This window comes from Myotis nattereri, assembly GCF_964212035.1.
Source record: "Myotis nattereri genome assembly, chromosome: 19".
Lineage (NCBI taxonomy): Eukaryota > Metazoa > Chordata > Mammalia > Chiroptera > Vespertilionidae > Myotis > Myotis nattereri.
In genome coordinates, this window is record NC_138095.1 from 14,499,936 (window position 1) to 14,519,255 (window position 19,320).

General features: G+C 45.0%; 2 protein-coding genes across 4 annotated transcripts in view; one reads left to right on the forward strand and one right to left on the reverse strand.

The window, feature by feature from the left end:
• Positions 1-12,668, reverse strand: part of MSANTD2 (Myb/SANT DNA binding domain containing 2) — a gene marked incomplete at its 5' end in the record, with an annotated part of 37,829 nt that extends 25,161 nt beyond the window's left edge. For 2 of the 3 annotated variants that reach the window (XM_081113643.1, XM_081113642.1), the window contains one exon: positions 12,189-12,668. In XM_081113643.1, the coding sequence (XP_080969769.1) occupies positions 12,189-12,653 (465 nt within the window). The remainder of the gene's footprint in view (positions 1-12,188) is intronic. The other variant, XM_081113644.1, reaches the window with a different exon arrangement.
• Positions 1,346-2,915, forward strand: LOC308534988 (endothelial cell-selective adhesion molecule-like; the record flags this gene model as incomplete). The annotated part of the gene is made up of 3 exons (XM_081113709.1): positions 1,346-1,381; positions 2,299-2,509; positions 2,686-2,915. The coding sequence occupies 3 exons, from the start codon at positions 1,346-1,348 to the stop codon at positions 2,913-2,915; spliced, it is 477 nt and encodes a 158-aa protein (XP_080969835.1).
• Positions 12,669-19,320: the final 6,652 nt, after the last annotated feature.

Sequence of the window (19,320 nt, forward strand, 5' to 3'; positions counted from 1 at the left end):
GAGGGGAGGGGAGGGGGAAAGAGAAAAACATTGATGTGAGACATATCAACTAGCTGCCTCCCAAACGAGGGCAGGGCCCTTGACTGGGAATCGAACCCGCAACCCTTCAGTGTGCAGGCTGGCATTCTAACCACTGAGCCACAGTGGCCAGGGCAAGCTAGAGTACTTTCTAACCTGTCATACTCTTTTTTCTAAATCATAAACCAGACCTTTCCATTTAGAGAAAGGTATTTTCAGATTCAAAGTAATAATAATAAAAACAGTTTGGGGTAGATATAGACTTTATTCCGGTTTTATTAATATCAATTACAAACATAATTGAGTTTTTTGATAAATGAAGTAATCTGAAAGTAGGTAGTAGAGAAGCAATAAAGTGAGTTTCAAATATTTAGGCTATTACAACAAAGTAATCTTACACAGGCTGAGAAAATGCAACTAGAAAACATCTAAATGAATAACTTTCATTCTACTGTATCAATTTATTTTGAATGAAGTGCTATTTGGTAGCTCGAAATATGTAATTTATGAATACAAGCTGAGAACACATATATAAAAAAATGATGGCTGTTATGCCTAAAATGTCTGAGAATAAATACAGGTTTGCATTTCCCTAAGGAATAACACAAGCTACCAAGTGACAAGATAACACTCACTTGATTTTCTTTTTTTTTGCCAAGGGGAAAAAAATTCCATTAGTGCCAAAAAAAAAAAAAAAAAATTCCATTGGCTCTCAAGGCCCCTCCCAAAATGAGCTAAGTATTACACAGATTTAAATAGATGTCTTTTTCCAATATGCAGGCACTTTTCAATTATTCAGAACCATAGGGAGTAAGACTCCACATAGATTATAAACTCCAAATAATCTGTAACATATGCATATGAGGCTCAGATCCGTGAGGCCTTCATTTTGAACAGTGAATAAAGTTTCTGCAACGGTAAAGAGCAAGGAGAACACATTGCATGAAGCACACAACAGAAATAAATGTAAAAAGTACCTAACAATCAATTGTTTAAAATCTAAAGGTCTTTATGGTACTGGTCTTTGTGTTTGAAGCTCAAGAAGTTTTTTCCTCCCGTTTTTCAAAACATTTTTAAACATTACACTTACAACCTTCCCAAGGGGGCAAGGACTGCTATCCTCCCTTAACCTGGAGCATGTACTTCAGAGTACCCTCAGACAATGAACATCTGAAACTTTAGATCTGAATTTTAGTGCCTGCCCTCTGACCATGTTAAAAAAGAGAAAAAAGGCAGGACGATCACTTCTGAAGACTGGGGAGCAGATCAGAATCCAAGCGTCTGTAGAGACTATTTCATAGAGGTAACGGAGGCAGGGCTGTTCTAAATGGTGTTTGAGTTGGATCTCACTGGTTCTAAAAACGTAAGCTATGAAATATTGTGATGATCCTTGAGGACACAACAAAGAATCCTGTGGGAGTTGGTACAGCAGCAAACAGTGAATTCTGTGACAGGTTAAGATCTAACAAATCCTATAAATTTGAATTTTCAGATTCTCCCAGCAGCCCCATGGATATTGATACATTTGAAATCGGTTCTCTTCTCTCCATTTTCATTGCCGCTGTTTTATTCACTGCCTGTCTATAGTACTGCAAGAAGCCTTCAAATGATCCTTGGGCTTCCAGTCTTAACCTTTCCAATTCATTTCCCACATTAGAGCCAGTTCTAGAACCTAAGACTAACCATGCCGCTCTCCAGCTTAAAATCTCTTGATAATTAGGATGAAGTCCCAACTCCTTGGCACATCATCCGATCTCTTGCTTATTATGTCTCCAGTCTCACTTCCTACAACTTCCCACCTCCTCTCACCCTCTCCCCTCAAACCCTAGGCTCCAGCTATCTCGAACTACATAGCATAACACATTTCACCAGGATATAATTAATGTTCCTGGAGTTTTAATATCTTAAGTCTATAGAGCACAATGACTGAAAAAAGATCGATCTCACCTCATTATTTTCTAACCCTCTTTTATGTAACTGAAGGTATGACTCACTAGTGGGTTGGGAAGTCGATTTTGTGGGCTGTGACCACCTTTCTAAACACCCCAAGTGGGAGATGAAGAAACAATATACAGGGGATCAAGAACCGTTCTGGTGAAGAGGACCTGGGGTGGTGAGAGGGTGGCCAGGGATAAGGGGTGGAGGGGAGCTGGTACAGGTTAGAGGGGACGGTGCAGGTGAGGGGCATCTGAGGTTTGACAGTTTAGGGGAGGGAGATTGGCTGAGCCTGTGGGCACAGTGCAGGCATGTGATAATGGGCAGGGGTTATGCCCACACCAGGTGTTGGCGCACATCAGTGGGACCACAACAAGCCAACCTGAAGTGTCCCTGGTCTACCCCAGGCCCTCCCGGAATGTGTCCCTGAGGCTGCAGGGCCTCCAGGAGAAAGACTCCGGGTCCTACCGCTGCTCTGTGAACGTGCAAGACAAGCAAGGCACAAGCAGGGGCCACGACAGCAAAACTTCAAGGGGTAAGAAGCACACCCTTCCCAGTACCTCCCCCCAACCCCCATGAGAGATCAGGCAGGTCTCTCTCCCCAGTGGCTGAGTGTACAGGTTGGAGGAGGGTTAAATGGAGTGACTGAAGGGTGTGTGTGTAGAAGTTGGTGTGTGTGTGTGTCTATTGGTCTCTTGGGTGTGAGTTTTTAACCTGTCTCCCCTTCCCCAGTTCCTCCAGCTCCTCCATCCTGCCATCTCTTGGGTGCACCCCATGTGGGGACCAATGTGACCCTGAGCTGCAAGTCCCCAAGGAGTAAGCCCGCTGCCCTGTACCAGTGGGAGCGGTTGCACCCATCTGGTGAGGTTTTCTTTGCACCAGTTTTAGGTGAGGAACTTCTGGAGACACAGAGGCTGGGGTTGGCGCTGGGGAAAGATGAGGTACCAGAGGGACTGGGGTGAAAAGGAAAGACAGTGCTGAAAAGTACTGGGGAGGAGGAGGGTGCGGGCAGTGGTGGAGAAAGAGGGCTACCAGGTGCAAGCTGGTGTTGGTGCTTTCACGTATAACGATGTTACTAAAGAGGATCTATGGCCTAGTGCAGTGGTCAGCAAACTGCGGCTCGCAAGCCACATGCGGCTCTTTGGCCCCTTGAGTGTGGCTCTTCCACAAAATATCCACTTCTGCAGATGGGCCACGAAGTTCCAATCGCACTGTACATGCGTGCCCGCATGTGGTATTTTGTGGAAGAGCCACACTCAAGGGGCCAAAGAGCCACATGTGGCTCACGAGCCGCAGTTTGCCGACCACTGGCCTAGTGATTCAGGAGCTAGATTACCTGTATTCAAATAGACTAGAACATAGCAGAGTGTATTGAACATAGTTAAGTATAGTGTCATTGCGTGGACTGAATAGATTAATATTTGTAAAGCACTTAGAACAGTGCACGGCACAGTGAGGGCTATAGAAGTGTGAGCTATATTCATTATTATTTTGTGATATTTGTTTCAGTTACACAGATATATTATGTGAGTACTAGGCCACAGGGTAAAATATATTCTTGTTATATGTTCAAAAAGGTGCACTGCTGTGGTTTTTCTTTTAGTACATAAATTACAGAAAGAGATGTATCATGGATATTTGCATGATTGCAATTCAACACTATAAAAATGTTATTTAGCAAAACATATAAATTATCTGGAACTGGCACTATTCTGTGCCAAACTATCTTTCCCACCCTTTCGCATGTTTCTTTACGACACCACCAACCATACATTTGTAGCTTGTAAGTCATACCTTCACCAAATGCCACTCTATGCCAAATTTTTCTTCATTTGAAAGGCATGACTTTTATTTATTTATATTTATTTATTTTTTCATTAATCCTCACCCAAGGATATTTTTCCATTGATTTTTAGAGAGAGTGGAAGGGAGGGGGAGAGACACACAGAGAGAAACATTGATTGGTTGCCATCTGCACATGCCCTGACTAGGGCTGGGGCTCAAACCTGCAACCGAGGTATGTGCCCTTGACCGGAATTGAACCCGGAACCCTTCAGTCCATGAGCCAATGCTCTACTCATTGAGCCAAACCAGCTAGGGCGAAAGGCATGACTTTTAAGCAGCTGATCGTGTATAAACTGCTTGGAACAAGGGCATTATTGGATGGGTTGTTTTGGATTTTTTTTTTTAAATATATTTTATTGATTTTTTACAGAGAGGAAGGGAGAGAGATAGAGAGTTAGAAACATCGATGAGAGAGAAACATCGATCAGCCGCCTCCTGCACATCTCCTACTGGGGATGTGCCCGCAACCCAGGTACATGCCCTTGACCGGAATCGAACCTGGGACCTTTCAGTCCACAAGCCGACGCTCTATCCACTGAGCCAAACCGGTTTTGGCTGTTTTGGATTCTTGAACAAAATGTATTTTACTGAATTTGCAGTTTGTACCATTTTAAGTTATACGGCCCCTGGGCCTTTACCCCAACTGCTCATCTGTCTCTACTCCTTCTGCCAATTCAGTCCCACCTCACTCACCTTCAGGATCCACCTCCTGAAAGCCTATGAGATGCCCTTCCTGTGGGCACCTATAGCACCATGAGCAGTACTGAGACTGGTGTGTGAGTGGTCTGACTCTCCACGGAAGGTGGACACAGTGAGGGTAAGTGGTACACTGCTGTAGTCCTAGGACCTACTGCAGAAGGCACTCAAATATGTACTGGTAAATAATTAAAAAACAAAGTCCTTATTTCAGACCTTAGTACTTACTAGTATAGAAACCCCAAGATGATTCTGTCAATCGAGTGTGATAAAAGGGAATGAGCATGATCTCCAAGCCCTCCCCCAGAAGCTTGGACTTTAGCTAAGAGTTAAGCTGCACACCTTTTCCATTCCTAAGGGCAGTGGAATTCAAGGGCTCACTAATCAGTCAAGAAAGAACTCAGAGTTCTAAAGCGGTGGTCTTCAGCTGGGGTATCCACACACCTTCTTTAATGACTGATCAAGGAACCTTAAAACCTTAGGGATTCCTGTCATTTCCAGTCTTGCATTTTTCAGGTGTGAAGCTTGGCTCCTTAATTTAGAATAACCAAAGCAATATAGGTTAGTAATATTGTTTTGTTTAAATGTAAGGGGAGTCCTGGCTGGTGTTGCTATATGGTTAGAGCTTCGGCCCCACATCTCAGGGGCACATGCCTGGGTTGCAGATTCCATCCACGGGGTAACTGTGGGAGGCCACCAGTCGATGTGTCTCTCTCACATTGGTATTTCTCTTTTTCTCCTCCCTCCCTCCCCCTGCCTCCGCTTTACTCTCAAAAATCAATGGAAAAAATATCCTCAGGTGAGAATAAAACAAAACAAAAAAGTAAGTGGAATGGTGTCTGATCATCAACATTTTCAAGATACATTTAATAGAACCTACAGATCAGAACTTCGGATGAACTTCTCACCACATTCAGAGTATACTATTCAATAAATTTTATGACTAATCCTCATCTTACTCATTTTACATTTTAAGATTTAACATTTTCTATATCCTGTAAACTTTCAAACATATTAGGAAAACATTTTTAATTTCAGCTTTAAAATGTTCAAGAAAGTACATGGATTTCAAAACTCTTCTGGGAATACATGAGCAAAAAATTTGGCCAATACATTAACCACTAGCCACACATGAATATTTAAATTTAGTTAAAAATTCAGTTTCACAGTCATTCTAGCCACATTTCATATGTTCAACAGCCACCTGTGGCTAGGGGCTACTGCACAGTGGCTATTGGGCAGTGCAAACATAGAAACTCCTATCATCACAGAAAGTGCTATGGACAGCACTGTCCTAGAGAACCAAGAGTATGACATGCCCCAGCCAACTGAGGTCACAGCATTTTATTCCTTGCACTAAAGCTCTTCCTCCTAGAATGGCGGAGCATTTTTCTTGACTTCTATCAAGGTTCCTCCTACTCAGGGGTAAAGTGGCAGAGAGTGCAAGAAGGAATCTTGAACTCCCCAGAGGTTTGTGGGTGAATCCCAAGCGAATCCTTTCATAATATAAAGACTTTTAATACTCTGAATAACACGTTTTCTCCTACACTATTCAATATGGTAGGCACTAACAACATGTGCCTACTTATAATTTAAAATGAAATTAATTAAAATGAAACTTGGAAGCCTATTCATCCAGTTTCAACATGTGCTTGTTAAATCCCTTACCTCCAAAACGGAAAGCCTAAATATAAGTAGTACATGGTTGGTAATCTAAGTCTACAGTCATGCGCAGCTTAACGATGAAGATACGCTCTGAGAAATAATGTTGTTAGAAATAATGTTTTTAGGCGATTTCCTCATTGTGAAAAAATCAGAGTGAGTGCACTTACACAAACCTGATGTACTACAGCCTGCTACTACTGTTCATATACACAGGCGAAATGGTACACCACCATCAGATATGCGGTCCACTGTGGACTGAAATGTCGTTATGGGGTGTGTGACTATATTCTTTTAAGATACACATCAACCCCTGTCAGATTCACTAAGAGACAAGCAAACTGAAACACACAAGCTTCTGGATAACAGTGGCATGGGAACAACAGAAACTGAATATGTAAAAAATGGAAGGAATCAAGTCTGACTAAATCTTTCTTATGAACTATTTGATAGTATACCATATTTTTTGGAAACCTTTCAACGATAATGCAAAGGAAAAGTCTTGTCTGCAAACACAAGAGAAAAGTCCTCAGAGGTGGGAAGAGTCTATTAAAATGCTTATACAGAAACAAGCATTTGGGTCCAAGTTACCTTTGCCCTGTTGGTTCTCAAAAATAATGACTAGACTGGACAGGGTGGTTCAGTTGGCTGGAACATCGTCCTGTAAACCAAAAAAGGTTGTGGGTTTGATCACCGGTCAGGGTGCATATGGGAGGCAACCAATCCATGCTTCTCTTATATTGAAGTTTCTCTCTCTCTCTCTCTCTCTCTCTCTCTCTCTCTCTCTCTCTCTCTCTCTTCAATAATCCTTGGGTGAAGATGAAAAAATAATACTAACTAAAAAAAGACCAAATATACTATACTGTGATTGGTCTGCTAAAGTATGAAATTTGTTCCAAACATTATGACAATTACTGGTGAATAAATCTAAGCAATGTCTCTAAAAATTCAGTCACTGTGTTTGCTGGGTAGAAGTCTGCCTACCTCTTGTAAATAGGTCTGATGAGCACCAGCACTGATTCAGCAAAAGTGTTTTAGATCATGCAGTCACTTTGCATTTCATCTTCAGGTAAACCTAGAAGAACACATCTGTTTCAAAGACATAAAGCCAACTCTCAAGAGGCAAATTGTTGGAGAAAACCCCAAAATATGGGACTTGAGAATGGGTTTTGTAGTGCGTCAGATTAATCGAGGGAAGTGTGAATATGGCATGTGGCTCAGAAGGCAATGTTTTCATGAATTCCAAATCTAGAGAGATCTCTCCACTACCACAGCATCAACTGTGATGTGCTCTCTCTCTCCCTCCTTTGAAGCCATCACACCTATTGTCTGCTTTAGTATGACACTAAAGCATTTTAGCAATGACACTTAAGCAAGTACTGCATTATATACCATTCCTTGTGTTGTCTTGTACAGCTTTTAACTCTCTGATGTATGTACACAAACTTCACCTGCATTGTAAGCTCTCAGACTGTATATTACAGTTCTTTTATTCAGCCTAACATCTGGCAGACAACCTTGCACATAGTTAAGCGCTCGAGTATTTGCTGAATGGACATATGAAGAAAAGGCCTAGTAAACAAAAGGATAAAATATCATGTAATGACTACACACACAAAAAAACCTATTTGTTACCTGGCTCCAAAATTGGGCTGGAATTGGTAGCAGACAAATTTTCTTCTGGCAAACAAACAAAAAGCAACAAGACATCAGAGCCAAACAATAGCGTAGGCAGCAACACAGTCTCAAACACATCCATTTTATCCAAATGACTGAACAAATATTAATAACGACATGTCAGACAGACTTCTCAATGAAATTCTTTGCAGCAATAAACAAATGTTTATATCTGACTTTAAGTTAAAATCCTATGTGCTTAGAGATATACATAATCACTTGGCTGGTATTTAAAAATTGTACTTTGGTACCTAAATCCAAAAGCTCTTAATTTAATTTCAATGTTTACAATTTTAATACTTCCATCCTATATAATAAAAGGCTAATATGCAAATTAACCAAATGGCAGAACAACTGGTCGCTATGATTTACACTGACCACCATGTGGCAGATGCTCAATGCAGGAGCTGCATCCTGGTGGTCAGTGTGCTCCCACAGGGGGAGTGCCGCTCAGCCAGAAGCTGGGGTCACCACTGGCGAGCGCAGGAGCGGTGGTGGGAGCCTCTCCTGCCTCCACAGCAGCGCTAAGGATGTCTGACTGCCGTCAGTCGGACATCCCCCCAGGGCTCCCAGACTGCAAGAGGGCGCAGGCCTGGCTGAGAGACCCCCCAGTGCACGAATTTTGTGTATTGGGCCTCTAGTGTATACGTAAGAGGAATGAGGCAGAGCCCAGAGAAGGGGAGTTGATGTGCTTTTAGGTTATTCGGGAAGGTGGTTGGGAAAGAGGCGGGACAGGATCCAGCTTTCTGATGCCTTCACATGATGAGATGAAAGCTGCTATCAACATGTTGAAACTATGATTAGGGGAAAGTTTCTTGAAAAAAACAAATTTAAGTTACTATATATCTCCTCCCTCTTTTCAAACTTAGAAGAAATTATTAGCATTTTCATAATTGAAGTTTGATAGGTATTTCATATACATTAGACCAGAAATGTAACTGATGCACACTGGGATGAGCCATTATCATTATCTACTTATTCCCTGTGGGCCTCTGACAGAATTCACATTGAAGTGAGCACATTATATTAGTCTGATTAAGAATTCCTCATAGTCCATTTTACTGCACTACTTTATGTCTATTTTGTAAAATCTAAAGCAAAAGAGATTATTGAATTCCTTTTTGCAGGTCTCATCAAAACAATAAAGTGAAAGTTTTTTCTGAATTACCTGTTCTAAATCGGCATTTCTGAAACTGGAATCTAAAGGTTTACTTTCAAGGGTTTGGGATTCTCCGAGACTTTTTTAAGGTTTTTATTTTCATAAGCATAATCTGGATTACTTGGGACATCCACCTCATAATTGTGTAAGGCTATGATTTCACTGACCACATTTGCTTCTATGCTTAAAATTAAATTCATACTAAGTCTCCTAGAGGGACAGAGCTTAGCTTTCAAACTGGGTTTCAAAGTCTCTATTTTTAGGTTAAAGTTTAAGTAACATTGCTCTAGATTTTTTATTGTTGTTAATCCTCATCCGAGGATATTTTTCCATGGATTTTTAGAGAGAGTGGAAGAGAGAGGGAAAGACAGAAACATCGATGTGAGAAAGACACATCAATTGGTTGCCTCCTACCTGCACCCCGACCATGGCCCAGGCTGGGGAAGACCCTGCAACCAAGGTATATGCCCTTGACCGGAATCGAACCTGGACCCTTTGGTCCGAAGGCTGACGCTCTATCCACTGAGCAAAACAGGCTAGGGCTGCTCTAGATTTTTATACTTTCCAAAATTATTCTTTAGACTTTATTTGGTGAATTTAATAAATATGTTTCCAGAGCCTACTATATGCTAGGTCAGGGGTGGGGAACATCCGGCCTGAAGACTGTATAAGGCCTGCGAAATCATTAGGTCTGGCCCTGCCAAGGCATTAGGAGTGAGTTACTTAAATGTTTGTCCTAGTATAGCAGGCTAGTTTTTTAAATTGCTTTTTATTTTTTTAAATCCTCATCTGAGGATATTCCATAGATTTTTAGAGATGGTTGGAAGAGAGAGGGAAAGACAGAAATATCAATGTGAGAGAAACACATCTATTAGTGGTAGCAGGCTAATTTTTAAGTTGATAATTTTGAGTGGCCTGCAAAAGCTGCTATAAATATCCAAGTGGCCCTTGGAAGAAAACGAGGTTCCCCACCCCTGTGCTAGGCACTGGAGATACAGTAGAGAATAGTGACTAGAACTTGCCCTTACAGAGCTTATGATCTGACAGGAAAGCCCGACACTGTTAATGAAGAAGTCTGTTCCTTCGCTGAAGTCACTTAAGGAGTACAGCCCTGAACAGTTATCTGCCCTCCTTGTCAACTGCTATTGTGGATCACAGAACCCATTATCATCATCTACATATGCTCTAAATATTCTAAGAGCTTGAGGTCAATTTGGTCTTATCTGTTTGGAGATAGGTAAACTGATCCTTTAAAAATATTCTTCAGAGAAGCTCAATCTCCTTTCCTTGCTTTAGGTTATAGTTTCTCATAACTGGACAAAGACACAACCCAACTAGAGATTTCCTAGTCATCTGAGAAACAATTTCATAAGTACGTTTATATTCAGTGAATTTCTGAGAGCATAACACTTTTCCCTGTTGATTGGGAAATTCTATGGGCAAAAATCAATCAAGTTAAAACAGTCACAAATGCCTCAGGTGCACCTCTAAACTCAAGAAAAGTTCACAGATAGAAGCTAGTCGGCACAGTGCAAAAACTCTGCCCCCCCTGAACCTTACAGTCCTTGAATAAAAGAATGACTGAGATTCAGAGAACAGTGACTACTATTAGCTACTATAGTTGATCTTTTAAAAACCCAGAGGTGAGGAGCACTGACCCCATATACAGCGGAAATCCAGAAAAAAACTTTTGACTCCCCAAAACCTCAACTACAGTAGGCCCTTTGCACCTGCGGACTCAACCAACCGACGGTGGGGAATGCGAAAATAAAACACCGTTTTTAATCAGGGTTGGTTGAATCTGGGAATGCGAACCTTGGTGATATGGAGACCGACTCTATATTTATTGAAAAAATACGCATATAAGTGGACCTGCACAATTCAAATCCTGTCTATAAACTGCCATTATGACATTCCTGTTTTTTTTTTAAAAAAAGGGGGGGGGTGTCATAAGACCCAAAGGTCCATGTTATCAAGTAAGCCAATTTAATTTTGTAATTGAGAAATGGGTGTCAAGTTCAACAGTTAATAAGTTTGAAATGTCTTAGTTTCTGGACTAAATTTTCTAAGAAACAATGTCCCCAGACAAACACTACTTGAGCCAAGACCTCTTACATTTTGGAGCCATCTCCTCCTTCAGGGTGATTACCATTGTCCTTACTTGCTTTTTACGCCCCCCCCCCCCCCCAGGAGTTCCGAAAACAGTGCCATCCCTATCAGAAAAGAAGTACAGAGATACCATGCCTATGAAGGAGAGGGGGTTCAGCGAAGACTGGAACCCTACCAGAACCTTTCAGCAGACCCTGCGACTAGGGTCTAACTTGCCTAACTTGCCTCTAAAACACAACTCCGCATCAACTTACAATACACATGCAAACTGGAATGCCTGGGCGAGAAGTCGGTAAAAACAGCAAAACGATAACCACATTCACGTGCACAAGGATAGAGCTAGCTGCACACTGAGCGCTTCACTGGTCCCAACAACCGGATCAGGGGGAAACGGGCTTTCCCGAAGGAGCTAGGTCAGAAACGCGACTCAAGCCAATCCAACTCTGGAGGCACGGACACCCCAAATTCTCGACCAACTTCCAGCCACGCGAACTGCACCAGCACCAGCACCAGCGCTACCTGGCTCCCATCCGGCCTTTCCAAGTCTCCAGAGCACCTCCAGGTAGAAGCAAGGCGACCGGCACAAAGGCCCGGCATCTGAAGGCGCTTGGCGTCTGGCTGTGCCACTGCGCTCATCGGAGAATCCCTACACTGGGGGCCCCCCGGCCCCCCGCCCCCGCCCCGCTACCCGGCCTCAATCTCGCCGGGTAACCTCAGCCTGGGCGCCCCCTCGGCCTGGAACAAAGCGAGGCCCCGGCGGCGGGGGGAGAGGCGCCGGGCTCGGGGATGCCCTCCGCGCGCGCGAGGAGAAACCAGCAACTTGAGGGCGCAGGAACGCCTTCCATTGGCAAGAAAGAGGGGCGGCGGCAGGCACGCCCAACTTCAAACTCAGGAAACCTACGGGCTGGCGGCCATCTGGGAGAAAAAACCCTTCCCAGGGAGAGAAGAAAAAGGCGAGAGAGATGCGAGTCGACTGCCCACCGGGCTCCGGAGGGAGCCCCGCGCTGGGACCGGCCCCGCCCCCGAGGTCCGCTCCCCGCCTCCTCTCCGCCTCGGGTTCGCTGCCCCGGGCCGGGCGGCCGGTTACCTTGATGCGCTCCCGGCACTGGGACGGGGTCCGCTCGTAGCCCAGCTCGGCCAGGGCCCGGGACACGCGCTCGTACATGGCCGGCCCGGGGGCCTTGCTGCCGAACACCGTGCCGGCTCCCTCCAGCTGCTGGTACCGCGCCTCCACCAGCCGCTCGTTGCCCCACACGGCGATGAGCGCGTTGGTCTCGGCCGGCGTCCACGACATGCCGCGGCAGGCGGCCGCGGGGGCGCCCCAGGACGAGGCGGCGCTGCGGCCCCCCAGCCCGAGACCCCCGGACGCCGCCGCCCCCGAGCCCGCCGCGCTGCCCGGCCCGAGCGGGGAGGCGCCCCGAGGCGTGGACGGGTCGGACAGCGAAGGGTTCCCGTCGCTCAGGCCACCGGGAGAGGCCGGGGAGAGCACCTCCATCTTTGGGATTTTGAGCGGCGAGTTGGCGGGCCGCTCCGAGCCACAGGGCGCAGCCATCTTCCTAGCGGCCGCCACCGCACCGCCCGGAAGTGACGCGCCCGCGCTTCCGGCCGCCGCGCTCCCGGGGGCCGCCCTGGGCCCTGGCTCGCCCGGAGCCGCGCGCCTCGGGGTCTCCGCGGCCGGGCGCGGGCCTTCGGCTCCCCGCGGCCTCTCCCCGCGGGCCCGCCCGCGCCGCCCGCTCCTCTCCTGGGGCGAGGGCCAGGGAGGAGGCGCGCCGGGGCCCCGCGCGGAGGAGAACGGAGGGGGCATGAGGGCGCCGCGGTGCGGACCGAGCGGACCGAGCGGAGCCTCCCCGCTTCCTCTCCAACCTCAGCCCCCGCGAGGGAGGGCGCGCGCGGGGCCGCGGTGAAGGGGGACTGGGGCCGGCGCTCCTCTTCGCCTCCCCTCGGCCGCCCCTCCCTCCAGCCCGGCCGGGGGCGCTGGGCCGACGTCCAGGCGGAGGCCGGGGAGCTTCCGGAGCTGCATCCAGGGAGGCGCCGGAGCTGGAGGGCGAGCATCTCCCGGGGAGGCTGTAAAAAGCAGGGACCCTGTCGCTTTGCCCGAAACACAAGCGCATGATTTAAGGAACAGCAGCTCTGATTCCAACGATGATAGGTTTTTCCAGGCTCTTGCGGGTGGGGGTTGGCCTTTTGCAGAAGAATTCGATGCCTCGCTGCGTTGGTGCAGTTTATCTGCAGCTCACATCGGTCAGGATTCGGGAAAAAGTTGCTTCCCAGCAACACCATTCTCCATTCTCCCTGATTTGAAAGCTGAATAGTTTTCCCACTGTTTGGCATACTCTTCAGTGCAAGTGATGGGGGCAGGGAGGGGAGAGTGGGCCACTATTTATATTTAGATAGAAATCATGTCTGCTCTGTCTTTTTTTAAAAATACACTTTATTACTGCCAAAACCGGTTTGGCTCAGTGGATAGAGCGTCGGCCTGCGGACTGAAAGGTCCCGGGTTCGATTCCGGTCAGGGGCATGTACCTGGGTTGCGGGCACATCCCCGGTGGGAGATGTGCAGGAGGCAGCTGATCGATGTTTCTCTCTCATCGATGTTTCTGACTCTCTGTCCCTCTCCCTTCCTCTCTGTAAAAAATCAATAAAATATATTTAAAAAAAATACACTTTATTGATTTTTACAGAGAGGAAGAGAGAGTGATAGTTAGAAACATTGATGAGAGAGAGAGAGAGAAATGGGTCAGCTGCTTTGTGCACACCACCTACTGGGGATGTGCCCACAACCTGCCCTTGACCGGAATTGAACCTGGGACCTTTGGGTCCGCAGGCCGACGCTCTATCCACTGAGCCAAACCAGTTAGGGCATGTGTCTTCTCTGTCTTGATCAAAGACGGTGCACTTTGACCTGGTTGCTGTGTCTGGACACTGACCCCCCCCCCCCCCCCCCCCCCCGCTTCGGGAGTGTGCCCCAGGAATGCTGACCATTCTCAGGAATGCTGACCATTCTTGTCCCGGGAATGGGCCAAGATGTTTTGACATGAAAGATTAACTCCCTTGTTAATCTTGGAGGCAGACACACTGGCCACATACCCGGCGATTCCCATCCTGCCATATCCTCCCCGCTGCACGTAGCTTTTCTTATGCTATTTCTTCCTCTTTTTCTAAGAAAAAGATACTGTCCAACATAAGATTATGGTTTCTAGAGTCAGAATGCCTGGTTTCAAATTCTAGTTCTGTGATCTCAGCCAACTTACTTACCCAACCTCTGAGTACCATGGTGTCTTCATCTATAAGATGAGGATGATCTCACAGCATTCTTGTGAGAACTATGTAATCAGGCAACTGGCAGGAGATTAAAAAAGAAGACTTCAGTTATGATAGCTTTTGTGACCTCTAGTAATTAGTGTATTAATCGCTCCAGAAGGCTCCTTAAAGTGCTACAATTTAAGGGACATAGCACAGCAAATCCAATACGTAGCTGTAAGTTATTTCAATATTTTTGGAAGCCAAAAATGTAGTTGTTTATCTTGGATCTTTAACTTAAAAACCTCAGCAGATTCCCCCCCCCTCCCCCAAATTTGAATAAGCGATGCAACACTTTTAAAAATAGCAAACATGTGTTAGGTTAAAAAATATAGAGCTGAGGTCAGCTACATTTTTAACTCTGCAAGTCATCCAAGAGGATGATATAGCTGTCATTGGAAAGCCAAAGGAATATACAATAATGATAAAGTAGAGGAGATAATTGTCATAGTATGTTATATTAAAACTAGAGGCCTGGTGCATGAATTTGTGCACCACTGGGGTCCCTTGGCCTGACCTGTGGGATCAAGCTGAAACCAGCTCTCCGACATACCCTGAGGGGTCCTGGATTCTGGCCAAGGGACCCCAGCAGTGCACGGATCGGGGTGGGGAGAGACCGAGGGAGGGCTCCAGGGCATGTCCAACCCATCCTGCTCAGTCCCGAGCAGTTGAATGACTTAGCATATCATTAGCATATTACGCTTTGATTGGTTGAACCGCTGACCAGACGACCAGACACTTAGCATATTAGGCTTTTATTACATAGGATGCCACCATAGTTTCTAAGTACCAGTATGGAGAATCAAAGAAGTTCTGGGATTTATGCTATTTTTTCCTTTTTTTCTAAGAAAAAGGTACTGTCCAACATAAGATTATGGTTTCTAGAGTCAGAATGCCTGGCTTCAAATTCTAGTTCTGTGATCTCAGCCAACTTACTTACCCCACCTCTGAGTACCATGGTGTCTCCATCTATAAGATGAGGATGATCGCACAGCATTCTTGTGAGAACTAAATGAATGAAAACAGGCAAAGCCCTTAGAATGGTGGCTGGTTCACAGTTAACACTGGGTGATCTCTCGCTATTCACCTCACTTGGCCTGTGCCCTCGTTAACAGAATCTTCCCTTCGTCACTTTCTCTCCACCACTGGTTTCAATGTTCTCCTTCTCGGTTCTCTTACGTGCTCTCGGGGGATCGCAAACATCTCTCTAAGCAGATTCAGTCTCATTCAGTCCAACAGCACGCTTTTTAATGTTATATTTAGTGTGTAGGAAAGGGAGAGTCATGCCTAAATCAAACACTAAACCCAGAGAGTTTTTAAATCACTACGTAGCCCGTTCTCATTTTCCCACAAGTCAGAAAAACAATTCTCTCGCCTTCTCTTGTGAATTCTGGATGATTCTCAAATCAGCTGTGACTCATGAGGAAAGCCTTCCTAGGTAAAGTGGGTTGACTGAGAAATCTCCCTTCTCACAAACTTCTGTTTCTAGATATTTTTTCTATATAACGCCCTTTATTACCACACCCATCAGTCTACCCAATAAGGAAAAGCTGTATCAAAATAATTTTAAAAATCCAGGAACATCCTGAAGCTAAAACTAAGCCAATGCTGTAAAAGTTATTAATGTGTATTACATAGTGTAAAGTCCTTGTAATATAGGCAACCAGGATCACACATTTTTTGTGTTGCCTTAGCATGGCTGATCCTGGATTCCAGGATCGTGTGATATGCTTGTTGAGGTCTTCATAGTTGGATCAGAATTTGTGGAATGGCACTGTGTCTGAAGTCATGTACTACACCTTTTATTGTGGATTTAAATGATAGTCAATAAGTTAATTAAAAAAAAAACCTATTTGAGAGAGGATGTATGAATTGTCTCAAAAATAAAATGTACAAAAGAGTACAGAACAATACATATTACTATTCTACCTGTAAACTCTCAGCTGCTCCCTTTCATTGAATTATCCCCGCATCCATTTTCTCCATCGTCTGTGTCAAGTGTTTGCTTTCCCAGCTTTTCCGTGAAGCCTCCCTTAACCAGTTGGACAGAAGCCCTCCATCTAATACCCACTCGCATAGCCTAGCATTTAAAAACTTAGCTCATTCTGTTACGTACTTTCTTACTGTGTTTTATGACTGTCAGCGTGTTTGTTGCTTTGTCTTTTTTTTCCTTCACACTCTACATCAGGTTCTGTTACCTTTAACTCTAAAACATGTTCCTAAATCTGACTGCTTCACCCTAGTCTAGGCCTCCACCAGGTCTGCACTGGAAAACTGGAATTCCTGCTTGTACGCTTGTCTGCTTACATAGTAACAAAAGAGAACTTAGTTTTAAGAAACTTTTTCTTGTGAGATATAACATGCACAAATATATAAAACATATATGTACAATTACTACAGGAATTTTTTTATCCCCAAGGATATGTTTATTGATGGGAGAGAGAGGGGGGAGAGAGAGAGAGAGAGAGAGAGAGAGAGAGAGAGAGAGAGAAACAATGTGAGAGAGGAACATTGATCGTTGCCTCTAGTACATGATCCCACTGAGAATCGAATCTGCAACCTAGGTATGTGCCCTGAACTGAGAGCTAAACTCCCAGCCTTTTGGTGTATGGGATGATGCTCCAACCAACAAATTATTATTTATAATAATTTATGAATTATTATAAAGCAGGTACCACAGAACTACCATCCAGGTAAAGAAATAGACTAGCCAGCACTCTATAAGACCTATCCTACAACCCCTGCCCAGTGTTAACCCCTATCTCCTTTAGACAGATAACCGCCATCCTGACTTGCCTCTCTATAATTTATCACTTTTTTATACATCACTCAAAGTAGTATCTGATTTTGAATGTTTTGTGAATGAAATAATGTGTTCTGAGTCTGGCTTACCTCATTCATATTATGTTTTTAATTAAGATTATTCTGTATTATGGACAAAATACTCTATTTTATGAATATATCTCATTTTATTTCTCCATCCCACCATTGAAGTAAAAGTATTTCTGCAGACTGTATACCTTCCTCCTTCCCTCCACCCCTCCCTTTTCTTCTTCCTTCTTTCCATGTGGACACTCAATTATCCCAACTCCATTTACTGTAGAGACCACTTTTTCTCTCTCTCTTTGGCAGTGCTATCTTAGGCATAAATCAATGCCCATATGTACATGGGTCTGTTTCTGGGCTTTTCTATTATACTAGAAGCCCAGTGCATGGCCAAACCCGGCAGTCCGACATCCCCCGAGGGGTCCCGGAGTGCGAGAGGGCACTCTGCAAAGTTGCTGTCGCTCGGCAGCTCTTGCGTTGAGTGTCTGCCCCCTGTTGGTCAGTGTGTGCCATACCTATGGGCCGGTCAGCCAGTTGGCCGGTTGCTTAGCCTTTTATATATATAGATTGGTCTCTTTGACTATCTGTTTTTCTATTTGTGTTCCTTGTGACAATATCACACTGCCCTAATAATGTGTCACACTGACTTTATGATGTCTTTTGTCAAGTAGAGACAATAAAAAATAAAAAAAAGAATGATCTAGCTGTGAGTGTTTCAAACATGTCCTTTATCAGGTTGAGAAAATTCTCAACAATCCTAGTTTATTAAGTATTTATTTTTTCATAAAGGGATATTGGAGTGTTTAGATTTTGTCAAATATTTTTTCAGCCTCTTTTAAAATGATCATGTGCCCTAGCCAGTTTGGCTCAGTAGGTAGAGCATCAGCCTACAGACTGAAGGGTCCCAGGTTTGATTCTGATCAAGAGCACATGCCTGGGTTGTGGGCCCGATCCCCAGTAAGGGTGCATGCAGGAGGCAGCCAATCAATGATTCTCTCTCATCATTGATGTTTCTCTCTCTCTCTCTCCCTCTCCCTTCCTCTCTGAAATCAATAGACACACACACTCAAAACAAAAAATAAAATGATCATGCGATTGTTGTCTATTAATATAATGAATTATATTGACTTTCATATTTAGTTAAACAACTTTGCATTTGGGGGATAAATTGCACTTTGTTATGATGGGTAATCCCTTTTCTATGTTCAGTTTGTTAGTTGGGGTGTGTGTGTGTGTGTGTGGGTGTGTGTGTGTTGTTATTTTTTTGAGGATTTCTGCATCTATATTCATACTCCACTATTAGGCTCTATTAACTGCCAGCTGATTGCTCTACTGTTTTCTGCAATGACATTGGGGGCACAAATTACTCCACAGTGGGAACCAGTTCAATCTGGTCCTCTTTCCAGGGTAGTTTTTGAGATCAGTCTGAGGCTCCTCCTGCCCCCAGGAGGGCTGCTCTTACCTGTCTCTTTGGTTCTCTCTGATAAACGCGGTGGCCTACCATCAGCTAATTATCCTCCCTGAGCTACCGGCCTCCTTTTAATTGCTCACCACAAAAATCTCCAGTAGTTTCAAGAGCGCCCTTAGGCTTAAACTTTCCTACACTCTGTTGCAAATAAAGTTGGTTCCCTTGTGCAAAGCCTTGGCATTCTCTGTTTTTGTGGCCTACCATCCCCCTGGGCGAATCTCTGCTCTGTTGCTTCAGAGCTGGTGGCAAGGACAGTGGACAAGATGTCTCTGAGTAGCCTGCGTCTCAGAAGGTACCGGGTAGGGGTAGTAAGCCTCTTGTCTTGGCTTGCCTCTTACCATGTGAACTGGGCTGAGGGCCATTAGGCTCCCGTCTTCTGGGCCTGTCATGCCTGGGTAGAGGCTTGGTGGAAAACAAGAGCCCCCAACCTCTCGGCAGCACTTCCCTGCAATTTAGCCTCTGTAACGTGGAGCCTGGAGGGATGAGAGATGCTGGTGGTCTGACCTGCATGGGGAGATAACATGGTCTGTGACTGGGAGCTGGGGGAAAGGCATTGCTGCCCAGGGCAGAGCTTCTATCATGTTGAGCTGGAGAGCAGGCCAAAGAGGGAGTGAGTTGTGGCTTA